Consider the following 18,776-nt stretch of genomic DNA (forward strand, 5'->3'; position numbering starts at 1 on the left):
CCCTCAGGAGCAGAGGAGAGTAGAGAAGCCCTCAGGGGAGATCAGGGCAAGCAGCTGCCGCTTGCATCCACTGATGGCGCTGAGTGATCAGGACCAGTGCTGGGCGCCTGCAGTGGGTGCCAGTGGTGGTTGGGGTGCTGGCTGCAGGTGCGAGCGGGGCAGACACTGGCAGTGAGTGAGAGCAGCAGCTCTGGCACTGGCAGTGGGTGCAAGTGGGGCCATCACTGGCAGCGGGTGCGAGAGGCAGCTGCAGGCCCTGATCTCCCCTCAGGAGGAGGGGGAGGAGGAGAAGCCCTGAGAGGCAATTGGGGCTGACAGCTGCCACCTGTACCTGCTGACAGCACCTACCAACTGGCACCCTGCTTTGGTCTGGCACCCTCCCCCCCCCCACCTGCTCCACCATACCGCTGCAGCCAATGCCCACCATGTTCCGCACATACCCCCTGGAGGTCAGTGCATGTCATAGTGATCAGTTGTTCAGTTGTGGTTATTTGGTCTATTTGCATATTAGCCTTTTATTATATAGGATTGCATAGGATTATCCATTAGGGAATTCATAAAACAAAACACAAAAACCACACAAACAATTTAAGTTGAAAAGGGTTTGTTGTCTAGTTTTAAGAGGGAGCAGAGAAAGTAAGTATGAACCTCATATCTCTCTCCTGGGCTCTGACTCACATGACTACCAAATATATATTTTCAGATATAGTCTCTCTTCCTAATGTCCAGCTTTGTGCCTCCAACATCCTGGGTCTAATTACCTGAATATGCTATATGCAGGACAAACTCAATATGACTAAAACTATGCTTCTTGCCTTACTTCTAAACCTATTTCTTCTCTTATAAAATATACAAATGTATAGATAAATACTTTACCAAAAATGATCATTCAATATTTTCCTGCAACTACTTATTTTCCACTAAGGAATGCATTTTCATAGAGATCTACCACCTTTTTTTTAAAAAAATTGATTTTTTACAGAGAGGAGGAGAGAGGGATAGAGAGCTAGAAAGTCGATGAGAGAGAAACATTGACCAGCTGCCTCTTGCACACCCCCTACCGGGGATGTGCCCGCAACCAATGTACATGCCCTTGACCAGAATCGAACCTGGGACCTTTCAGTCCGCAGACTGACGCTCTACCACTGAGCCAAACCGGTTTCGGCAGATCTACCACCTTTTTAATGGCCAAATAGTATGCTGTTATATGGAAGTAGTATTTAGTTTAATGATTCCTTTGTTAAAGAACTTTTTTCTCTTGCAAATGATGTTGCAGTAACATCCTTGTACATATACCCTTGCATTCACATTTGTGTGAATATTTCTATTAGGTAGATTCTTAGAAGTGATATTGCTTGACTAAGAAGTATGCATATTTTACAATGTATTATGTACTACCAAATTTCATTTCAGTCTGTCCTTTAAATCAGTCTTTTATATTATAGCTAGAGTGATCTCTGTAAAATGAATGTGATCATGTGACTTCCCAATATAAGAAACAAAGCAACAACAAAGATGTTTGATGGATTTGTATTGTCTATATAATGAATTTTAAAATTCTTCATTTTTAAGAGTATCTCTCCTACCATTGTCCTCTACCAGCAAACATATACTCTGTTGTATAAGACAAAATTCACCTCTTCGGTAAAGCCTTCCATGTATGCAATGCTCTCTTTTCCCTCTCTATGCAAGTTACTTCCTTCTCTAAGTTCCATAGCATTTTAACTTATGATCCTTCTGATAGAACCTAGTACACTCTACTGTATTTTTGTGTATCTGTTCACCCTACTACTCTGTGAACCTAAGGGAGGGATTGTTTTACGGATCTATTTCCCACACTTTGCATATGGTTGTCAGAGTGGGTGATCAACAAATGTGCATGAAATGGGTGAAGATATCCTTGCGGTAGTGTTAGCAATGAGATCAACCAAAGGACTTGTATGCATGTATACAAACAACCGATGGATGCAAGACATTGGGAGGGGGGGGGGCGGTGAGGGTATTTTCTGGGGAGCCGGGGGGAAGATCAATGGGGAAAAAAGGAGACATATGTACAACTATTTGTAATACTTTAAACTAGGGGTGTCGAACTCAATCAGAGAAGGGGCCAAAATCTAAAATCCAGCCTAAATCGTGGGCCGAATGGTTTACTGAACAGTCATAAACTGTCATTGTGATGGAAACGCAGCGGAGTGCAGTGATGACAGCGCGGTGCGGGCCACATTGCAAGGCCTGGCGGGACGGATTTGGCCCGCGGGCCTTGTGTTTGACACATGTGCTTTAAACAATAAAATTAAATTTAAAAAATAACTTTGGGAGATAGAGTAGATGATGGAAGTTTTGAAATGCAGCAGAAAGCAGACTAAATCCTGGGAACATGGAAGTTGGTCAGGAAAGGACAAATGGGCTTCAACTGGCAGGAGTCCTCATGTGGTTTTCTCTTCTACTACAGAGACAAGCTATCTGATTTTTTGCATTAACAGACTTGGGGCTTGAGAACATTTGAAGTATTAAAAATTGGATGATTGAGGATCTGCTTGGTGTAGGGGGAGTTTGACTCATTTGGTCTGAGCTCTTTCCTGACCAAGATGAAAGACCCAACTCTTTCCCAGAGTCATGAATAAGTTTTTTTACTTGAAGAATCAAAGCATCTTAATTTTAAATCAAAGACCTATCTTTAATTCAGGTGGGGGTAGGAATGGTAAATAGGTCAGATAATTCTACAATGTCTCTTTTTTTAAATATATATTTTTATTGATTTCAGAGAGGAAGGGAGAGAGAAACATTAGTGATGAGAGAGAATCATTGATCGGCTGCCTCCTACACACCCCACACTGGGGATTGAGCCTGCAACCAGGCATGTGCCCTGACCAGGAATTGAACCATGATCTCCTGGCTCATAGGTTGATGCTCAACCACTGAGCCACACCAGCTGGGCTGCATTGATTGTCTCTTTAGCCTGACTCAATGGGAAAGTGATCTACTAAAAGCTTCTGGAGCTGTGGGCCTATTCTGGAGTAAATTATCTGTGTGTAATTAATTCTTAACTTATTTCAGGCAACACTGGTAGCTCTCCTACTCTGGTTGTTTTGAAGAAAGAAGAATAGAAGAAAAAATAGAATAAACCATGTCGGAGATGCTTGACCTCTCTTTTCTATCTGAGATGGAAAGGGATTTGATCCTTAGTGTTCTACAACGAGATGAGGAACTTCGGAAAGCAGATGAGAAAAGGATTAGGTAAGAGTTCCAGAAAAAGCATGGGTTCCTAGGCCTTTGACCAATGATATCCAGACTTTTTCTTATAACTCTCATATGACTTTCAGAGGAACTTGTATATAAGGTTTACAACTCTTCATTGGCTTAGGTCGGGCTCTGAGGTGATTGTTCTCACAGAACTAAATAGTTTTACTGTCTCTACTCCACAATTCCTCTCTCTTTAACCTGTGCAGATCCCAAATCAACTTGTACTTCTTTTTTTGGGTCTTGGCAGGCGATTAAAGAATGAATTACTGGAGATAAAAAGGAAAGGGGCCAAGAGGGGCAGCCAACACTATAGTGATCGGACCTGTGCCCGGTGCCAGGAGAACCTGGGCCGTTTGACTCCTAAGACCAACACTTGTCGGGGTTGTAATCACCTGGTGTGCCGAGACTGCCGTATCCATGAAAGCAATGGTACCTGGAGGTGCAAGGTGTGCGCCAAGGAAATGTGAGTGTCACTTAGGGCTGAGTAGAGAGAGGAAATGAGGCCCTAGCTGTGGTGAGACTTTCTCCTCTTAGCCTTCGTTGGTTGAATAATAAGGACCATTATCTATCTGTCATTTTCTTATATTACTTCCCAGAGAGCTGAAGAAGGCGACTGGAGACTGGTTTTATGATCAGAAACTGAATCGCTTTGCTTACCGCACAGGCAGTGAGATAATCAGGATGTCCCTGCGCCGCAAACCTGCAGGTACAGGATCTTTCTGGAGGTGGTTCCTTTAGGTGTTTGACCTCAAGTCATAGATCCTCTGGTGTGAAATCCTCATGTATTCTTATTGATGGTATCTTACCTTCATGGGCTCAACCTGATTGTGGGGGAACATAAAGATTATATTGCCATATCTTTTGCAAGTGTAATGTGTTTCCTTCCCCCCATCACCACCACTCTGCCATGTTTTTGTTTGTCTTGAAGTGAATAAAAGAGAGACTGTGGGACAATCCTTCCATCATCAGTCACAGATGGGTGATATCTGGCCAGGAAGAAAGATCATTCAGGAGCAACAGAAGGAGCCCAGGTAAGAACCAATTATTTCAAGAACTACTATACATTTCTTTAATTCTATTATTTTTACTTCGTTCTATCTCTAAAATAATAGATGCTTATTGTAGGAAAATTTGGAAAGCACAGAAAAGAATAAAGAAGGAGGGGAAAAGCCCTGGTCAATGTGGCTGATAGTTGGACATTGGCCCAGGCACCAAAAGATTGCTGGTTTGATTCCTGGTCAGGGTACATGTCTGGGTTGTAGGCCCAATCCCCAGTAGTGGTCAGGAAGGTGGTAGCCAATCGATGTTTCCCTCTCACATTGATGTTTCTCTTCTCCTTCCCTCTCCTTTCCTCTCTCTCTAAAAATCAATGAAAATATTTTTAAGGGCAGAAAACAATATTCCTAATCCTACTACCCATATGTAAACAATAATACTTTGGCATAGTTTGTAAGGAAAATTTTAAAGATAAATACAAATAACACATACTCATTATTGAAAATTTAATCTGTATCTATCTATCTATCTCTCTCTCTCTCTCTCTCTCTATATATATATATATAGATAGATAGATAGATAGATAGATAGATATAGATATAGATTAAATATATATAATAGTTGCCTAAGCAACCATTCAACTGCTCAACCAATAGCTATGACGTGTACTGACCACGAGGGGGCAAATGCTCAATGCACGGGCATGGAAATAGGGAACAGACTGATGAATCTCAGAGGGAAAGTGGGCAGGGGAAGGGTGGGAAGAGATTAACCAAAGATCATATGCATACTAGAGGACTGGTGCATGGATTCCTGCACCGGTGGAGTACCTTGGCCTGGCCTGTGGGGATCAGGCCAAAACTAGAAGTCTGACATCCCCTGAGGGGTTCCAGATTGCAAGAGGGCACAGGCCAGTCTGAGGGACCCCACCAGTGCACGAATCCATGCACCAGGCCTCTAGTAGGAAATAAATAATAAAGTAAGCAACAAATCGCCCAAATTCCTACTTCTCAGGGTTCACATTATATGAAAATTATTTCAGATATCTTTTTTGCATATCTAAACATAGAGGCAAGAGTGAATGGGTACATAGAAAAAACTTGTAATATCGGGTCATAATAAATTTAAAACATTTTGTTTAATTTTACTTGAATTTATCAGAGACTGAAATACTTAAGTAAAGTTGAAGAATTGCTAATATTCAGACAAATGTGTTTTTTTAACCATAAAATATATTAGTCCTTAACATCCCTCTAAGGGTAAAAAAAAATATTATTAAAACATTGAACAGTTATTAATTTTTTTCTAATGTCTTTTTGTTAAGGAACTTTTCGAGATAAAATTCACTTACCATATAGATCATCCACTTATAGTGTACAATGCAGTGGGTTTTAGTATATTTAAAGAATTGCACAATCATTACCACAATCAATTATAGAACTTTTCATCATCTTAAAAAGAAACCCTGTGTCCTTTAGCTGTCATTCCCACAGCCTCCCTATCCTTCCCTACCCCTAAGCAATCACTGATATACTTTCTATTTTTATATATTTACCTATTCAGAATGTTTCACTTAAATGGAATCATAGAATATGTGGTCCTTTGTGACCATCTTATTTCATTTAGCATAAGGTTTTTAAGAGTCATCTATGTGGTGGCAGGTATCAGTACTTCATTTCTTTTTATTGCCAAATAATATACCATTATATGTAAATATCACATTTGTTCCTTTCATCTGTTTAGGGACATGTGGGTTATTTCCACTTTTTGACTTTTGTGAGTAATGCTGTTATGAACATTCATTACGAGTTTTTGTTTGGACATATGTTTTAATTTTTCTTAGGTAGATAGATACCTAGGTGTGGAGTTGCTGGGTTAGTCATTTAGTCATTTTTTAAAGCTATCTATTTCAATATTGCACATTATCAGTGGACTGTCTGTTATGAAAGAGGAGATTAGGTTTCTTACACTCCCTCCCAACTTTTCCTCCTACTCCCAATTTTTATTACTTAAATTATTATGGCATTTACATTCTGTTACGCTATCATAAATCATCTGTTTGTTTTATCTGTTTTTTGTTTGTTTGTTTGTTTGTTTGAGTTTTGGTTTATTTTTAAAAGGATAGTATGCTTATAACCATTCATGGTACCATGACTTCTCTGCATTTCTGAATTCTTTACTTTGATTTATTATTTCTTAGTTACTTGGATTTTTTCATTGAGAAATTCCTTCAAGAAGGGATTGTGGGAGCTATTTTTACTTCATTCTTTCATGATGAAAGTGTCTGCCTAGTGCCTTTATACTTGAATGGTATCTTGGCTGGATATTATATTCTTGGGTCACACTTTATTTCCCTTAGAATGTTGTAGACATTACTTTATTGTCTTCTGCCACTGGATGTAACTGTGAAGAAGTCTGAGGCTAGCTAGCTATCAATAGTTCTTATTTTTCTCCCTTGTAGGTAACTTACTGTCGTGTGTGTGTGTGTGTGTGTGTGTGTAAACAAATTCCTTTTATTTTTCTTTTAAAAAATGTATTTTTATTTACTTCAGAGAGGGAGGGAGGGAGGGAGGGAGGGAGGGAGAGAGAGAGAGAGAGAGAGAGAGAGAGAGAGAGAGAGAGAGAGAGAGAGATCCATAAGAGAAAATCACTGGTCTGCTGCCTCTTGCATGCCCCCTACTGGGAATTGAGTCATGACCTCCTGGTTCATAGGTCAATGCTCAACCACTGAGCTACACCAGCCAGGCTAGTTTTCTTGAAGTTTAGTAACTTAGCAAGGATATGTCTCAGTGGTGTATCATTTTCCCCTAATATGTAGTATACCCTTGATGAGTTCTTTATTGCTGGACAATTTTTTGTACTGTATACTCTGAACTTTTTTTTCTGTTTTCATTAGTTAAGTTCTCCACCTCAGGGACATTGGATTTCTTTGTTCTTCATTTCTGTCCTTTTCTTTTACTGTTAAATGCAAGAGATAAAATAGAAAAATGAATACAATTAAATATGATTAGCACAACCCTTTCCTCTGTGCTATTACTTTGATTTTCAGCCAGTTTTCTCTTCCCATCCTTTCCTTATTTCCTCCCTCCCTTCCTTTTTGCTGTTTCTAATTATTTGAATGACTTATCTTATTTAGATTTTAATTTAGATTAGGTTTCTTACACTCCCTCCCAACTTTTCCTCCTACTCTCAATTTTTATTACTTAAATTATTATGTAATAATTATTATTATTCTCTCATTTCAATCTTCCTTTTTCTCTGATTTTGTTACTTTATCAGCTAGTATTTGAACTCTTGTATTTTACCAAATCTATATTCTTATTCAATTTTTGTGCAATGTAAAAGACTCACAAGAAACCTACTTATTTTCCTAGGGTTATATTCTTCTCCAGAATGGGTTTTGTTCATTTTTCAAGTTATTTCTCCCCCCCCCCCACACACACACCTAATGGCATATTTATATATTTGCAAGATTATTTCCTTTTATTTTACTCATGCTTAGCATGGGAAGTCCTGCCTATATATTTTCTTTGCTCTGATATAGTGTGTGAATTCTTGATAGGCTTCTCACCTCAACTTGAAGCACTCCCCACTACATTTTGATTTAAAGATAGAATATTGCTTTTTATATACTTTTTTGTAAAAGGCAAGTTGGGAGTTGAGGATTACAGTCTCCTAAAATTATCTTAAATGTCCCAGCTCACTCAGCCCAGGTTCAGATGTGTCCTCTCGCTCATACCAGTGCCCTGAGAAATGACATGCTTCAGTGGTCTTGTCTGCCTCAGTCGAGGTTCCCCAAATCTTAAGGATTCTGTTTTCTTTGACTTATCCCAGGACTGCTTAGTCACTCACTCAGTTTTGCACATCTCCATATTGGAAGGAGTTTTACTGAGCTATATCTTTATTCTGTTTTCTTAGCCATAATGTTTTGAACTTTATGACTTGAGACTTTACTCCTTTCCTCATTTGGTTGCTGCTGGCGAATTTTTGGCTTTTTATTTATGTTTTATTTATAACTTTCCCTCAGCCAGAGATAATAACTTTCTCACATTTTATGATTGTTGAAAAGCAATATGAAAATATATTAAATGTGTACCCATACCGCTTCTGCTACAGACAAGAGTTGTTAATAATTTTGGTGTATGGACTATTAGACTGTCCAAATGTACACATATGGAATAGATTCTTAAAACTTTTTTTAGTTTTATTTTTCAATTACAGTTTACATTTGATATTATTTTATATTAGTTTCTCGTGTACAACATAGTAGTAAGACAATCATATACTTTACAAAGTATTCCCCCTGATATTTCCAGTACTCACCTGGCACTACACATAGTTATTAAAATATTATTGATTACATTTTCTATGTTGTATTTACATCCTCATGACTATTTTATAACTACCAATTTGTACTTCTTTTTTCCCAATATGTACTTCTTAATCCCTCCACCTTTTCCACCCAGTCCCCCAAACCCCTCCTCTCTGATAACCATCAGTCTGTTCTCTGTATCTATGAGTCTGTTTCTATTTTGTTCATTTATATTGTTCTTTAGATTCCACATGTAAGTGAAATAATGTGGTATTTTTCTTTCTCTGACTGACTTATCTTACCTTTAGTAACAGTATGGATAGACCTAGAGGGTTTCTTAAATTTTTAATTTACTTTTTCAAGTGTTATTCTACATGCACAGTAAGTGAATGAGGAATAACTTCAAAAACTCAATAATACAGATAATTCGATAGAAAATGGACAAAAGATTCAAACAGACATTTCACTAGACAATATACAGATGTGCAATAAGCACTTTAAAAGATGTTCAACATCATTAGTTACTACATAAATGCAAATTAATATTATAGTAAGATGCTACCATATACTCACTATAATGGCTAAAATGAAAAATACTGAGCATTCCAGTTGTCTGTAAGGATGTAGAGCAACTGGAATACTCATACACTGCTAGTGGGAATGTGCAACAGTCAAGCCACTTTGAAAAAACAGTTTAGTAGTGTCTTAGCAAGTTAAATGTACACTTATCTTCTGATTCAATGATTCCATTCCTAGGAGTTTACTCAAGAGAAGTGATAGCATATGTTCATATAAAGTCTTATTCATGAATGTTCATAGCAGCTTCATTTGTAACATCCAAAACCTAGAAACATCCCAAAGGGATAAATTGGCATTTGTTTATACAGTGCAGTACTACTCAGCAATGAAAAAGAATGGACTACTGATACATGCAGCAACATGGATGAATCTCAGAATAATCATGGTGAGTGAAAGAATCCAAACAAAAAAGACATACTGTATGATTCTGTTTATAGAAAATGCAAACTAAATTTGAGTGACAGAAAGGTGGATGGATTACAAAGGGGCACAAGGAAAGTTTGGGCAGTGATATATGTATTCACTAACTTAATTGTGGTAATAGTTTCATGAGTGTATACACATGTCAAAATTCATCAAATTGCACACTTAAACATGTAGTTTATGTCAGTTATAATTCAAGTTATAAAAAGGGGAAAATATAGGATAATATAACCTTGATATCTTTCTAAGTCAGCACCAAGGGTCTGTATCATTCATTTTGCTATCTGTGTAGTATTTCCTTGTATGTATATACAACAAATTCTTAAATAATATCTTTTTCATTTAACGTCATTTCGTTATAATGTTCATGACAAAATACTTGATTCCAGGCCAAGGCTACTGTCTATGTGGCATTTACATGTTCTCCCCATGTCTGTGTGGGTTTTCTCTGGATATTCCAGTTTCCTCCCACATCCCAAACCTGTGTATGTTAGGTTAAGTTGTGTGTATAAATTATCCCATTGTGAGTGAGTGTAACTGGGTGTGAGTGTGCCCTGTGATGGAAGGGCATTCCTGTGCGGGTTCCTGTTCTACACCCTGAGCTGAGTCTCTGGCCACCAGTGACCATGAACTGGAATAAGTAGGTTGAAAATAATTATCTTGTTCTTTTTAATCTTTCTTAAATGTATGTGTAACTTACATTTATTTCAATGTTTAATGTTAGAAGTGCTATGGGTCTTTATTTAGAAGTTTGGTCATGTTTTTGTGACCAGAAATATGCCATAAGTACTTAACCACTGTTTATATCAGTTAGTCTCTGGTAAAATTGATTTTGTTATACATCATTTCACTTAAAGTCACAGATTCCAAGAACCTATGGATGACACAAAGTGAGGAGTTACTGTATGTAGTGTGATTTTATCCACACAGTCTTGGGTGGGTGACTCATCTGTTTAGGTGATAAGGCCCCCTTTTTCCTTTGTGGATAAGGATGAGAATGACTTTTTTTATTTATTTCCTGAACCTGATTAACACATCTGACATCATTGGTTAGAATGTAATTTCTGAATCCTATTGCTTCTGGCTGTCTATGACTTTTTGTCTCATCGGATCCAGAAAACTCTTATTTATTCTAAACATGAAAACAGATTAAGTGGCCATAAATGATATTTTCCATAAAATTATGGAGCTTAAGAGATAATCTAATTCAACCCCCTTATTTTTATAGAAAAGAGGCCAGGTTAAGTGATTTACTTGAGATCATACAGATAGTTAGAGCCCAGGACTCCCGTCTCTTAGTTTATTTTTTTACTACACAGATGTCAAGTAATTGCTTTTTACCCCTAGGGTTGTTTGTATTAGCTGTGGATCTGTATGTATTAATCTTTATGGAAAAATACAAGCAGAAAAACACTGTCCATAGACCATTGCTAAACTACCTGGAGGAATGGTTTTACTTTGGGTTATTTATTCTATGTAGAAAAGAGGGAAAAATAATCCTAAAGTAAAAATAAAATCAAGCTCCCTGCTGTGTCTTGGACTTTAAAGCTAATACATCTCTTTAAAAAATGACTGCTGTTTCACTTCTTGCATTCCCTAGGATTTCAACCACTCCTGTTTTCACAGAACTACCTTAAACACCAGTTGATAACTTGGAAAGTTTTATGTTTACTGCCTAAGACATAGATTTTGCTTACTTCAATCTTTGTTCATTTACTGTTTAGTTTATTTGTTAACAAATACCTATGAATGCCTACTATTTGCCAGGCATTGTTTTAAGAAGTCTGACATACTGGTGAATACAACAAAGTCCCTTGCTTGTGTAGCTTAAATTTGGGGATAGAAAACACACACATGGTAAATAATCAAGTAAATATATGGTATATAAGATGTTGACATGTGCTATGGAGAAAATAAAGTAGACTAAAAGGATAGGGGATGCCAGGAAAGCATGTGTATACATATGCTGTTTTATTAAGGATATCCAGGGAAAAATCTTAATAAGGTGACGTTTGAACAAAGATGTGAAGCAAATGAGGGAGCAAACCCTGAGAGTATCTGGGGGAAAAGCATTCTAAGTGGAGAAAGCAAAAGTTATAAAGACCTAAGGTGAGTTTGTATTTGACATGTTAGAGTATTCTGGAACTGCATCGGAAGCGGGGAGGGGTAGGATATGAAGACAGAGATGTGGTGAAAAGCAGATCATGTAAGACTTTGTTGACACTGTAAGGACTCTGTCTTTTACTCCAAGTGAAATGGAGGGCTCTGGATGACTGATATTTTTTTTCTTTTTCTAAACTGAAGTAAAACTCACATAGTATAAAATTAGTAATTTTAACATTTTAAAAGTATGTATTTTAGAACATTTTTATCAATCCAAAAGAAACACTGGACCTATTAAGTAGTCATTTAACATTTTTCCAAGCCCCTAACCTACTTTAATTCTCTATGGATGTGTTTATTGTGGAGATTTCATATAAATGGAGTCAACAAAATGTGGCCATTTATGTCTGGCTTCTTTAAATTAACATAATTTTTCAAGGTTCATCTATGTTGTAGCATATATTAGAACTTCATTCCTTCTTACTGTTCATCTATGTTGTAGCATGTATTAGAACTTCATTCCTTCTTACTATTTCAGTTTATATATAGACCACATTTCATTTATCCATTCATCCATTGATAGACATTTAGGCGGTTGGCTATTGGGAATAATGCTGCTATAAACATTTGTGAACAAGTTTTTTTATGGAAACATGTTTTCATTTCTCTTGAGTATATACATAAGAGTGGGATTGCTGTGTCATATGGTAATTCTATATTGGATTTATATTTTAAAAGCTCATTTAGCTGTTGAGTTGAGGATAAATTGTGCAAGACAAGGGCAGAAGTAAGGAGTTCAGTTAGAAGGCTATTGCAATCATCCAGGAGTTAGATGATGGTTTGGACCAGAGTAATAACAGTGAAGGAGGTGAGAAATGGTTAGATTTTAGACATACATTGAAGATATAGCCAAGAAACTTTGCTAACATGTTGGTTTTGTATTGTGAAAGAGCAATGGAAATCAAGGATGATTCTTAAAAATTATGACCTGAGAAATGAAAGGAGGGAATTGCCATTTGATGAGCTTGAGAGAAGAGAAGGTATGGAGAGGATTAGGGCTTTGGTTTAATATTTGCTATGTTTGAACATTCAAGTAGTCAATTAGGCTCTTGGAAATATAAGTCTGGCATTTGAGATATAAATTCAGGAATTATTAATTTGCTAATATGTAAAGAATATGAGATTAGATAATATCATGTAGGAGTAATTCTGGATAGTGAAGAGAAGAATCCAAGGAATAAGCCTGGACACATCCAAACATTAGAGGTCTAGAACATGAGGAAGGACCAGCCCAGAAGACTGAGCAGTAGACTGTGAGATCAGAGGACCAGGAGAGTTTGGAGTCTTGGCAGCCAAATGATATTACTTCAGATACTTGAGGAAAATACTTTTTCCCTCTTCTTGCTGCTCTCACAAACTCTTAAAAGTAAGGGGTCTAGGAATTGTATTCTTTCCTTTAGAGATGAGGACTGCTTTTTTGAATGCCTCGGTCATCTTCATTAAGCTGAAAAAGAATTCTGGTCTTTTGAATACTGTCTTCAAACCATATTGCTTATTTGTAAATATACTTTAAGCCCCACTGAGGGCAGTTAGTCAAGAATGTAGTCAACAAATATGTGAGTGCCCACTCTATGCTAGTTTCTCTTCAAGGCATTGGGAACACACAGTGAACAAGATGCATGCTCACTGATCTCACAGAACTTAGGCTAATGGAGAAAGACATAAAACAAATCATTTGTTTAAATTATTGAACAAATTAAATAATTTCTTTAAAATACATAATTAGAGATAATTAGATATGTGATGACTGTTACCAAGAAATCAGGATGCTTTAAGAGCATATAGGAAAGTTACTAATGCAGACTTGGAGCAACATGGCCAGAGAGATCTGGAAGGATTAACATATAAGGAGAGACCTGAAGGAGTAGATTTAGCCAGATGAAGAAAAAAGGGCCATTGTGAAAATAATATCGAAGGCAGAGAAAAGAGGAAAAGTGTTGTTATATTCAGGGAACCAAAAGAGCTTCATCATTCTGGAATATAAAGTATAAGACAAAGTGGAGGGTGAATGATGAGTCTGGAGAGCTGAGCAGGGGTTAAGTCATAAGGATTTTCTTGACATGCTGAGTTTGAACTCAATCCCAATAGCAGTGGGAACTGCTGAACAAATTTAAAAGAATACTGAGATAATTATTCTAGAAAGATCACTTAGGCTACCATTGTCAATAGGTTGGAAGAAAGGTTGATACTCATCAGGAGAGCCCACTTCCTTTATATTTTGGCTCTTGGGTTTTATTCTAGTGGATCAATCGAAGTGCCCAAGCAGAAAAGTGGAAAGAGTGCACTGGAGGCTGAGAGTGAGAGTCTGGATAGCTACACAGCTGACTCAGATAACACATCCAGGTGAGATCCCCGTAAATCCCTGCACATCTGTTCATCCAAAGTTTCCATCTTGCTCTCTAGCATCAGAATGCAGGGCTCCTGTGCCTTCAGTGTTCTGACTTCTCTTCAGCAAATTGAATGAAATCTTCTCTCTGACTTTGCTAAGTCTTTCATTAGCACTTCAACTGCTGTCTCCAATCACAGCCTTCCACAGGCTACAGTGCCTTGGAGGAGTGTTCCTGGACTGGCAGCAACAGATTCTGCTGTCTTTTAGGAATGAGGTGGTGGTGGTGGTGTTTGTGTTTGAGCAAAGTTTCTTATCTAATCATCTACATTACTTCAAGGAAAATCTGATATTAAGTTTATCTTATGGATTTGGTGATAGCAAGGCAGTTGCTTTCCTTCCCTAGAACTTGGGTATTTAGAAGAGGAAGGGGAGAGGGGAGGATGTGGTTTTGTTATAACTTCTGTATCTAACTACAGGAGAGACTCTCTGGACAAATCTGGCCTCTTTCCAGAATGGAAGAAGATGTCTGCTCCAAAATCTCAAGGAGAAAAGGTATAATCTCTCTCTCTCTCTCTCTCTCTCTCTCTCTCTCTCTCTCTCCCTCTTCATCGCTCTCTTCTCTCTCCTCTCTCTCTCTCTCTCTCTCTCCCTTCTCTCTCTCTCTCTCTCTCTCTCTCTCTCTCTCTCTCTCTCTCTCTCTCTCTCTCTCCTTCTCTCTCTCTCTCTCTCCTTCCCTCCCATCTTCCCTCTCTCTCTGCTCTTTCATTTCTCAGGAAGAATTTAAATAAAAAAATTCAACTAAAAATTTTAATTCTGATTCATTTGGGGACATTTTCTAAGGTTTTGCTTGAAACATGTGAGAAAATAGGTTTTATGCTACTTCCTAGGATTAAATTAAATTCCTAAGATTAAGCTTTTATTTATGTTTATAATAGGTTAGTGAAACTCTGAGCCTTATTCTTCTTAATTTTTATTATTATTTTTTCCGTTACAGTTTACATTCAATATTATTTTGTTTTAGTTTCAGGTATACGGCATAGTGGTTACATAATCATGTACTTTGCAAAGTGATCTTGATATTTCAAGTATCCACCTGCCACCATTAATAGTTATTACAGTATTATTGAGTATATTCTCTATGCTGTGATTTACACCTCTGTGACTCTTCTGTAACTACCAACTTATACTTCTTAATTCATTTTTCTTTTTCACTCAGTCCTCAAACCCTTCCCTTGTGGCAACCATCAGTCTATTCTCTGTATCTATGAGTCTATTTCTACTTTGTTCTTTTTTTTGTCCTTTAGATTCCACATTTAAATGAAATCGTATGGTATTTTTCTTTCTGTGTCTCACTTATTTCACTTAACATAATACCATCTAGGTCCATCCATGTTGTTACAAATGGTAAGACTTCATTCTTTTTTATGGCCAAGTGTGTATGTGTGTGTGTGTGTTTACAACTACTTACTTATCCATTCATCTATAGATGAGCACTCAGGTTGTTTATGTATATTTCATGTTGTGAATAACATTGAAATAATCCTAGGATTGTATATATTATTTCAAATTACTCTTTTCAATTTCTTCAAATAAAACCCCAGAAGTTGAATCACTAGGTCATAAGGAAGTTCCTTTGTTTTGTTTTGTTAATCCTTACCCAAGGTATTTTTTCCCACTGATTTTTAGAGAGAGAGAGGCATTGATGTGAGAGAGATACAGCAATTGGTTGCCTCCTACATGTGCTCTGACTGTGCCCTTGCAACACAAGTATGTTCCCTTGACTAGAATGGAACTCATGACCTTGCAGTGCATGAGTTGATACTCCAACCATTTAGCCACACTGGCCAGGGAGGAAATTCAATTTTTTATTTTAAATGTTTGAGGAACTTCCACAATGTTTTCCAAAATGGATGCACTACCAACAGTGCCCAAGGATTCCCTTTTTTCCATATCTTTGCCAACACTTTTTATTTGTTGATGACTTATTGATGATAACCATTCTAAGAAGTGTGAGGTGATATCTCATTGTAGTTTTAATTTGCATCTCTCTGATGATTAGTGATGTTGAACATCTTTTCATATGTCTTTTGGGAATCTGATGTCCCCTTTGAGAAGTGTCTATTCAGGTCCTTTGCCCATTTTCTGTGTTCTTTGTTTTTGTTTTTGCTGAATTGTATACTAGTAAGTTCTTTTTATATTAACCCTTTGTCAGATGTATCATTAGCAAATATATTCCCATTCAGTATTCTTTTCAGTTTATTGATTGTGTCCTTTGCTTTATAAAACTTTTCTTAGTTTGATGAGTGCCACTTGCTTGTGTTTTTTTTTTTTGTTTGTTTTGTTTTGTTTGTTTCCTTTGCCTGAGGAGATATATCAGAAAAAATATTATTAAGAACAATGTCAGATAGTTTATTGCCTATGTTTTCTTTTAGAAGTTTTATGATTTCCAGTCTTACACTTAAGTCTTTAAACCATTTTGAGTTTATACTTGTATGTGGTATAAGAAGGTGGTCTAGTTCCTTTTTCTTTTTCTTTTTCTTTTTTTTTTTTTTTTTTGTATTTATCTGCCCAGTTTTTCCAGAACCATTTATTTATTCATTTTCTTTATTGATTAAGGTATTACATATGTGTCCTTATTGCCCCATTTCCCCCCACTCCCCACTCATGCCCTCACCCACCAGTTGTCTGTGTCCATTGGTTAGCTTTATATGCATGCGTACAAGTCCTTTGATTGATCTCTCCTCCTTACCTTCCCCCTCCCCTACCTTCCTTCTGAGGTTTAATGGTCTGATTGATGCTTCTCTGTCTGTGGATCTGTTTTTGTTCTTCAGTTTATGCTGTTCATTATATTCCATAAATGAATAAGATAATATGATATTTTTCTTTCTCTGACTGGCTTATTTTGCTTAGTATAATGCTCCCCAGTTCCATCCATGCTGTTGCAAATGGTAAGAATTCCTACTTTTTTACTGCAGCATGGTGTTTCATTGTGTAGATGTACCAGTTTTTTGTTTTTTGTTTTTGTTTTTGTTTTTTAATAAACTCATCTGCTGATGGGCACTTAGGCTGTTTCCAAATCTTAGCTAAGGTAAATTATGCTGCTATGAACATATGGGTGCATATATCCTTTCTGATTGGCATTTCTAGTTTTTTTTTGTGGATATATTCTTAGAAGTGAAATCACTGGGTCAAATGTGAGTTCCATTTTTAGTTTTTTGAGGAAACTCCATACTTTTCTCCACAGTGGCTGCACCAGTTTGCATTCACACCAGCAGTGCACGAGGGTTCCCTTTTCCCCCAAATTTTGCCAGCACTTGTCGTTTGTTGATTTGTTGATGAAAGCCATTCTGACAGTTGTGAGATGGCATGGCATTGTCGTTTTGATTTGCATCTCTCTGATGATTAGTGACTTTGAGCAGGTTTTCATATGTCTCTTGGCCTTCCTTCTGTCTTCTTTTGAAAAGTATCTATTTAGATTCATTGCCCATTTTTTTGATTGGGTTCTTTATCTTCTTTTTGATAAATTGTATGAGTTCCCTGTAAATTTTGGAGATTAAACCCTTATTGAAGATAACATTGGCAAACATGTTCTCCCATGCAGTGGGCTTTCTTGTTTTGTTGATGGCTTCTTTTTGCTGTGCAGAAGCTTTTTATTTTGATGTAGTCCCATTTGTTTATTTTCTCTTTAGTTTCCATTGCTGTAGGAGCTGTACTGGTGAAAAAAATTGTTTTGGCATATGCCTAAGATTTCTCTGCCTGTGGATTCCCCTAGTATTTTTATGGTTTCCCGTCTTATGTTTAAGTCCTTTAACCCATTTTGAGTTTATTTTTGTGTATGGTGTAAGTTGGTAGTCTAATTTCTTTCTTTCTTTCTTTCTTTTTCTTTTTTGCATGTATATGTCCAATTTTTCCAACACCATTTTTTAAAGAGACTGTCTTGACTCCATTGTCTGCTCTTGCCTCCTTTGTCAAATATTAATTGAGCATAGTGGTTTGGGTCAATATCTGGGTTCCCTATTCTATTCCATTGGTCTATTTGTCTATTCTTGTGCTAGTAACAAGGCAGTTTTGAGAACAGTAACTTTGTAATACAGCTTGAAATCTGGTATTGAGATCCCACCTACTTTGTTCTTCTTTCTCAGAATTGCTTCAGCTATTCGAGGTCTTTGTTTATTCCAGATGAATCTTTGGAGAGTTTGTTCTTTGTCTGTGAAAAATGCCGTTGGTATTTTAATGGGGAGTGCCTTGAATCTATAGATTGCTTTGGGTAGTCTGGACATTTTAATGATGTTGATTCTAACAATTCATGAACATCGTATGTTCTTCCATCTGTTTATATCTTCCGCTATCTCTTTTCTGTATGTCCTGTAATTTTCCAAGTTCAGGTCTTTTACATCCTTAGTTAAGTTTATTCCTAGGTATCTTAATTTTTTTGGCCCAGTATAATTTATTGACCAGACTGTTTTTACCCCATTCTTGCCTCCTTTGTTAATTGACCATATATCGGTTCTAGTAATAATTAATGTCGTTTTTAAACATTCGTTTAAAATCTTGCTTGGTGTTGACTTGTATTGACATAACCTTCAAACACGTGGTATCTACAGAACGTGTGAAGTGCAATTAACAAGTTTTGCTTGAAAAAGTTTGTGTTTGGTTTGGTTTTTGTTGCAAAACTAGGGCTAAGAAGATGGCGGATGAAGAGCATATTCGACACTGCATGCTTTATGAGTT

General features: G+C 37.0%; 1 protein-coding gene across 3 annotated transcripts in view; it reads left to right on the plus strand.

The window, feature by feature from the left end:
- Positions 1–18,776, plus strand: part of SYTL4 (synaptotagmin like 4) — an 89,812-nt gene that overhangs the window by 34,598 nt on the left and 36,438 nt on the right. Inside the window, exons 2-7 of one of the 3 annotated variants that reach the window (XM_036440015.2) lie at positions 3,058–3,237; positions 3,491–3,706; positions 3,840–3,949; positions 4,172–4,274; positions 13,958–14,059; positions 14,522–14,597. In XM_036440015.2, the coding sequence (XP_036295908.1) occupies positions 3,128–3,237; positions 3,491–3,706; positions 3,840–3,949; positions 4,172–4,274; positions 13,958–14,059; positions 14,522–14,597 (717 nt within the window). In that variant the 5' untranslated portion in view covers positions 3,058–3,127. Of the gene's footprint in view, positions 1–3,057; positions 3,238–3,325; positions 3,378–3,490; positions 3,707–3,839; positions 3,950–4,171; positions 4,275–13,957; positions 14,060–14,521; positions 14,598–18,776 lie in introns of those variants that run through there. The other 2 variants (XM_045582435.1, XM_045582434.1) reach the window with 2 other exon arrangements.

This window comes from Pipistrellus kuhlii, unplaced genomic scaffold, assembly GCF_014108245.1.
Source record: "Pipistrellus kuhlii isolate mPipKuh1 unplaced genomic scaffold, mPipKuh1.p scaffold_m20_p_16, whole genome shotgun sequence".
Taxonomy (NCBI): domain Eukaryota; kingdom Metazoa; phylum Chordata; class Mammalia; order Chiroptera; family Vespertilionidae; genus Pipistrellus; species Pipistrellus kuhlii.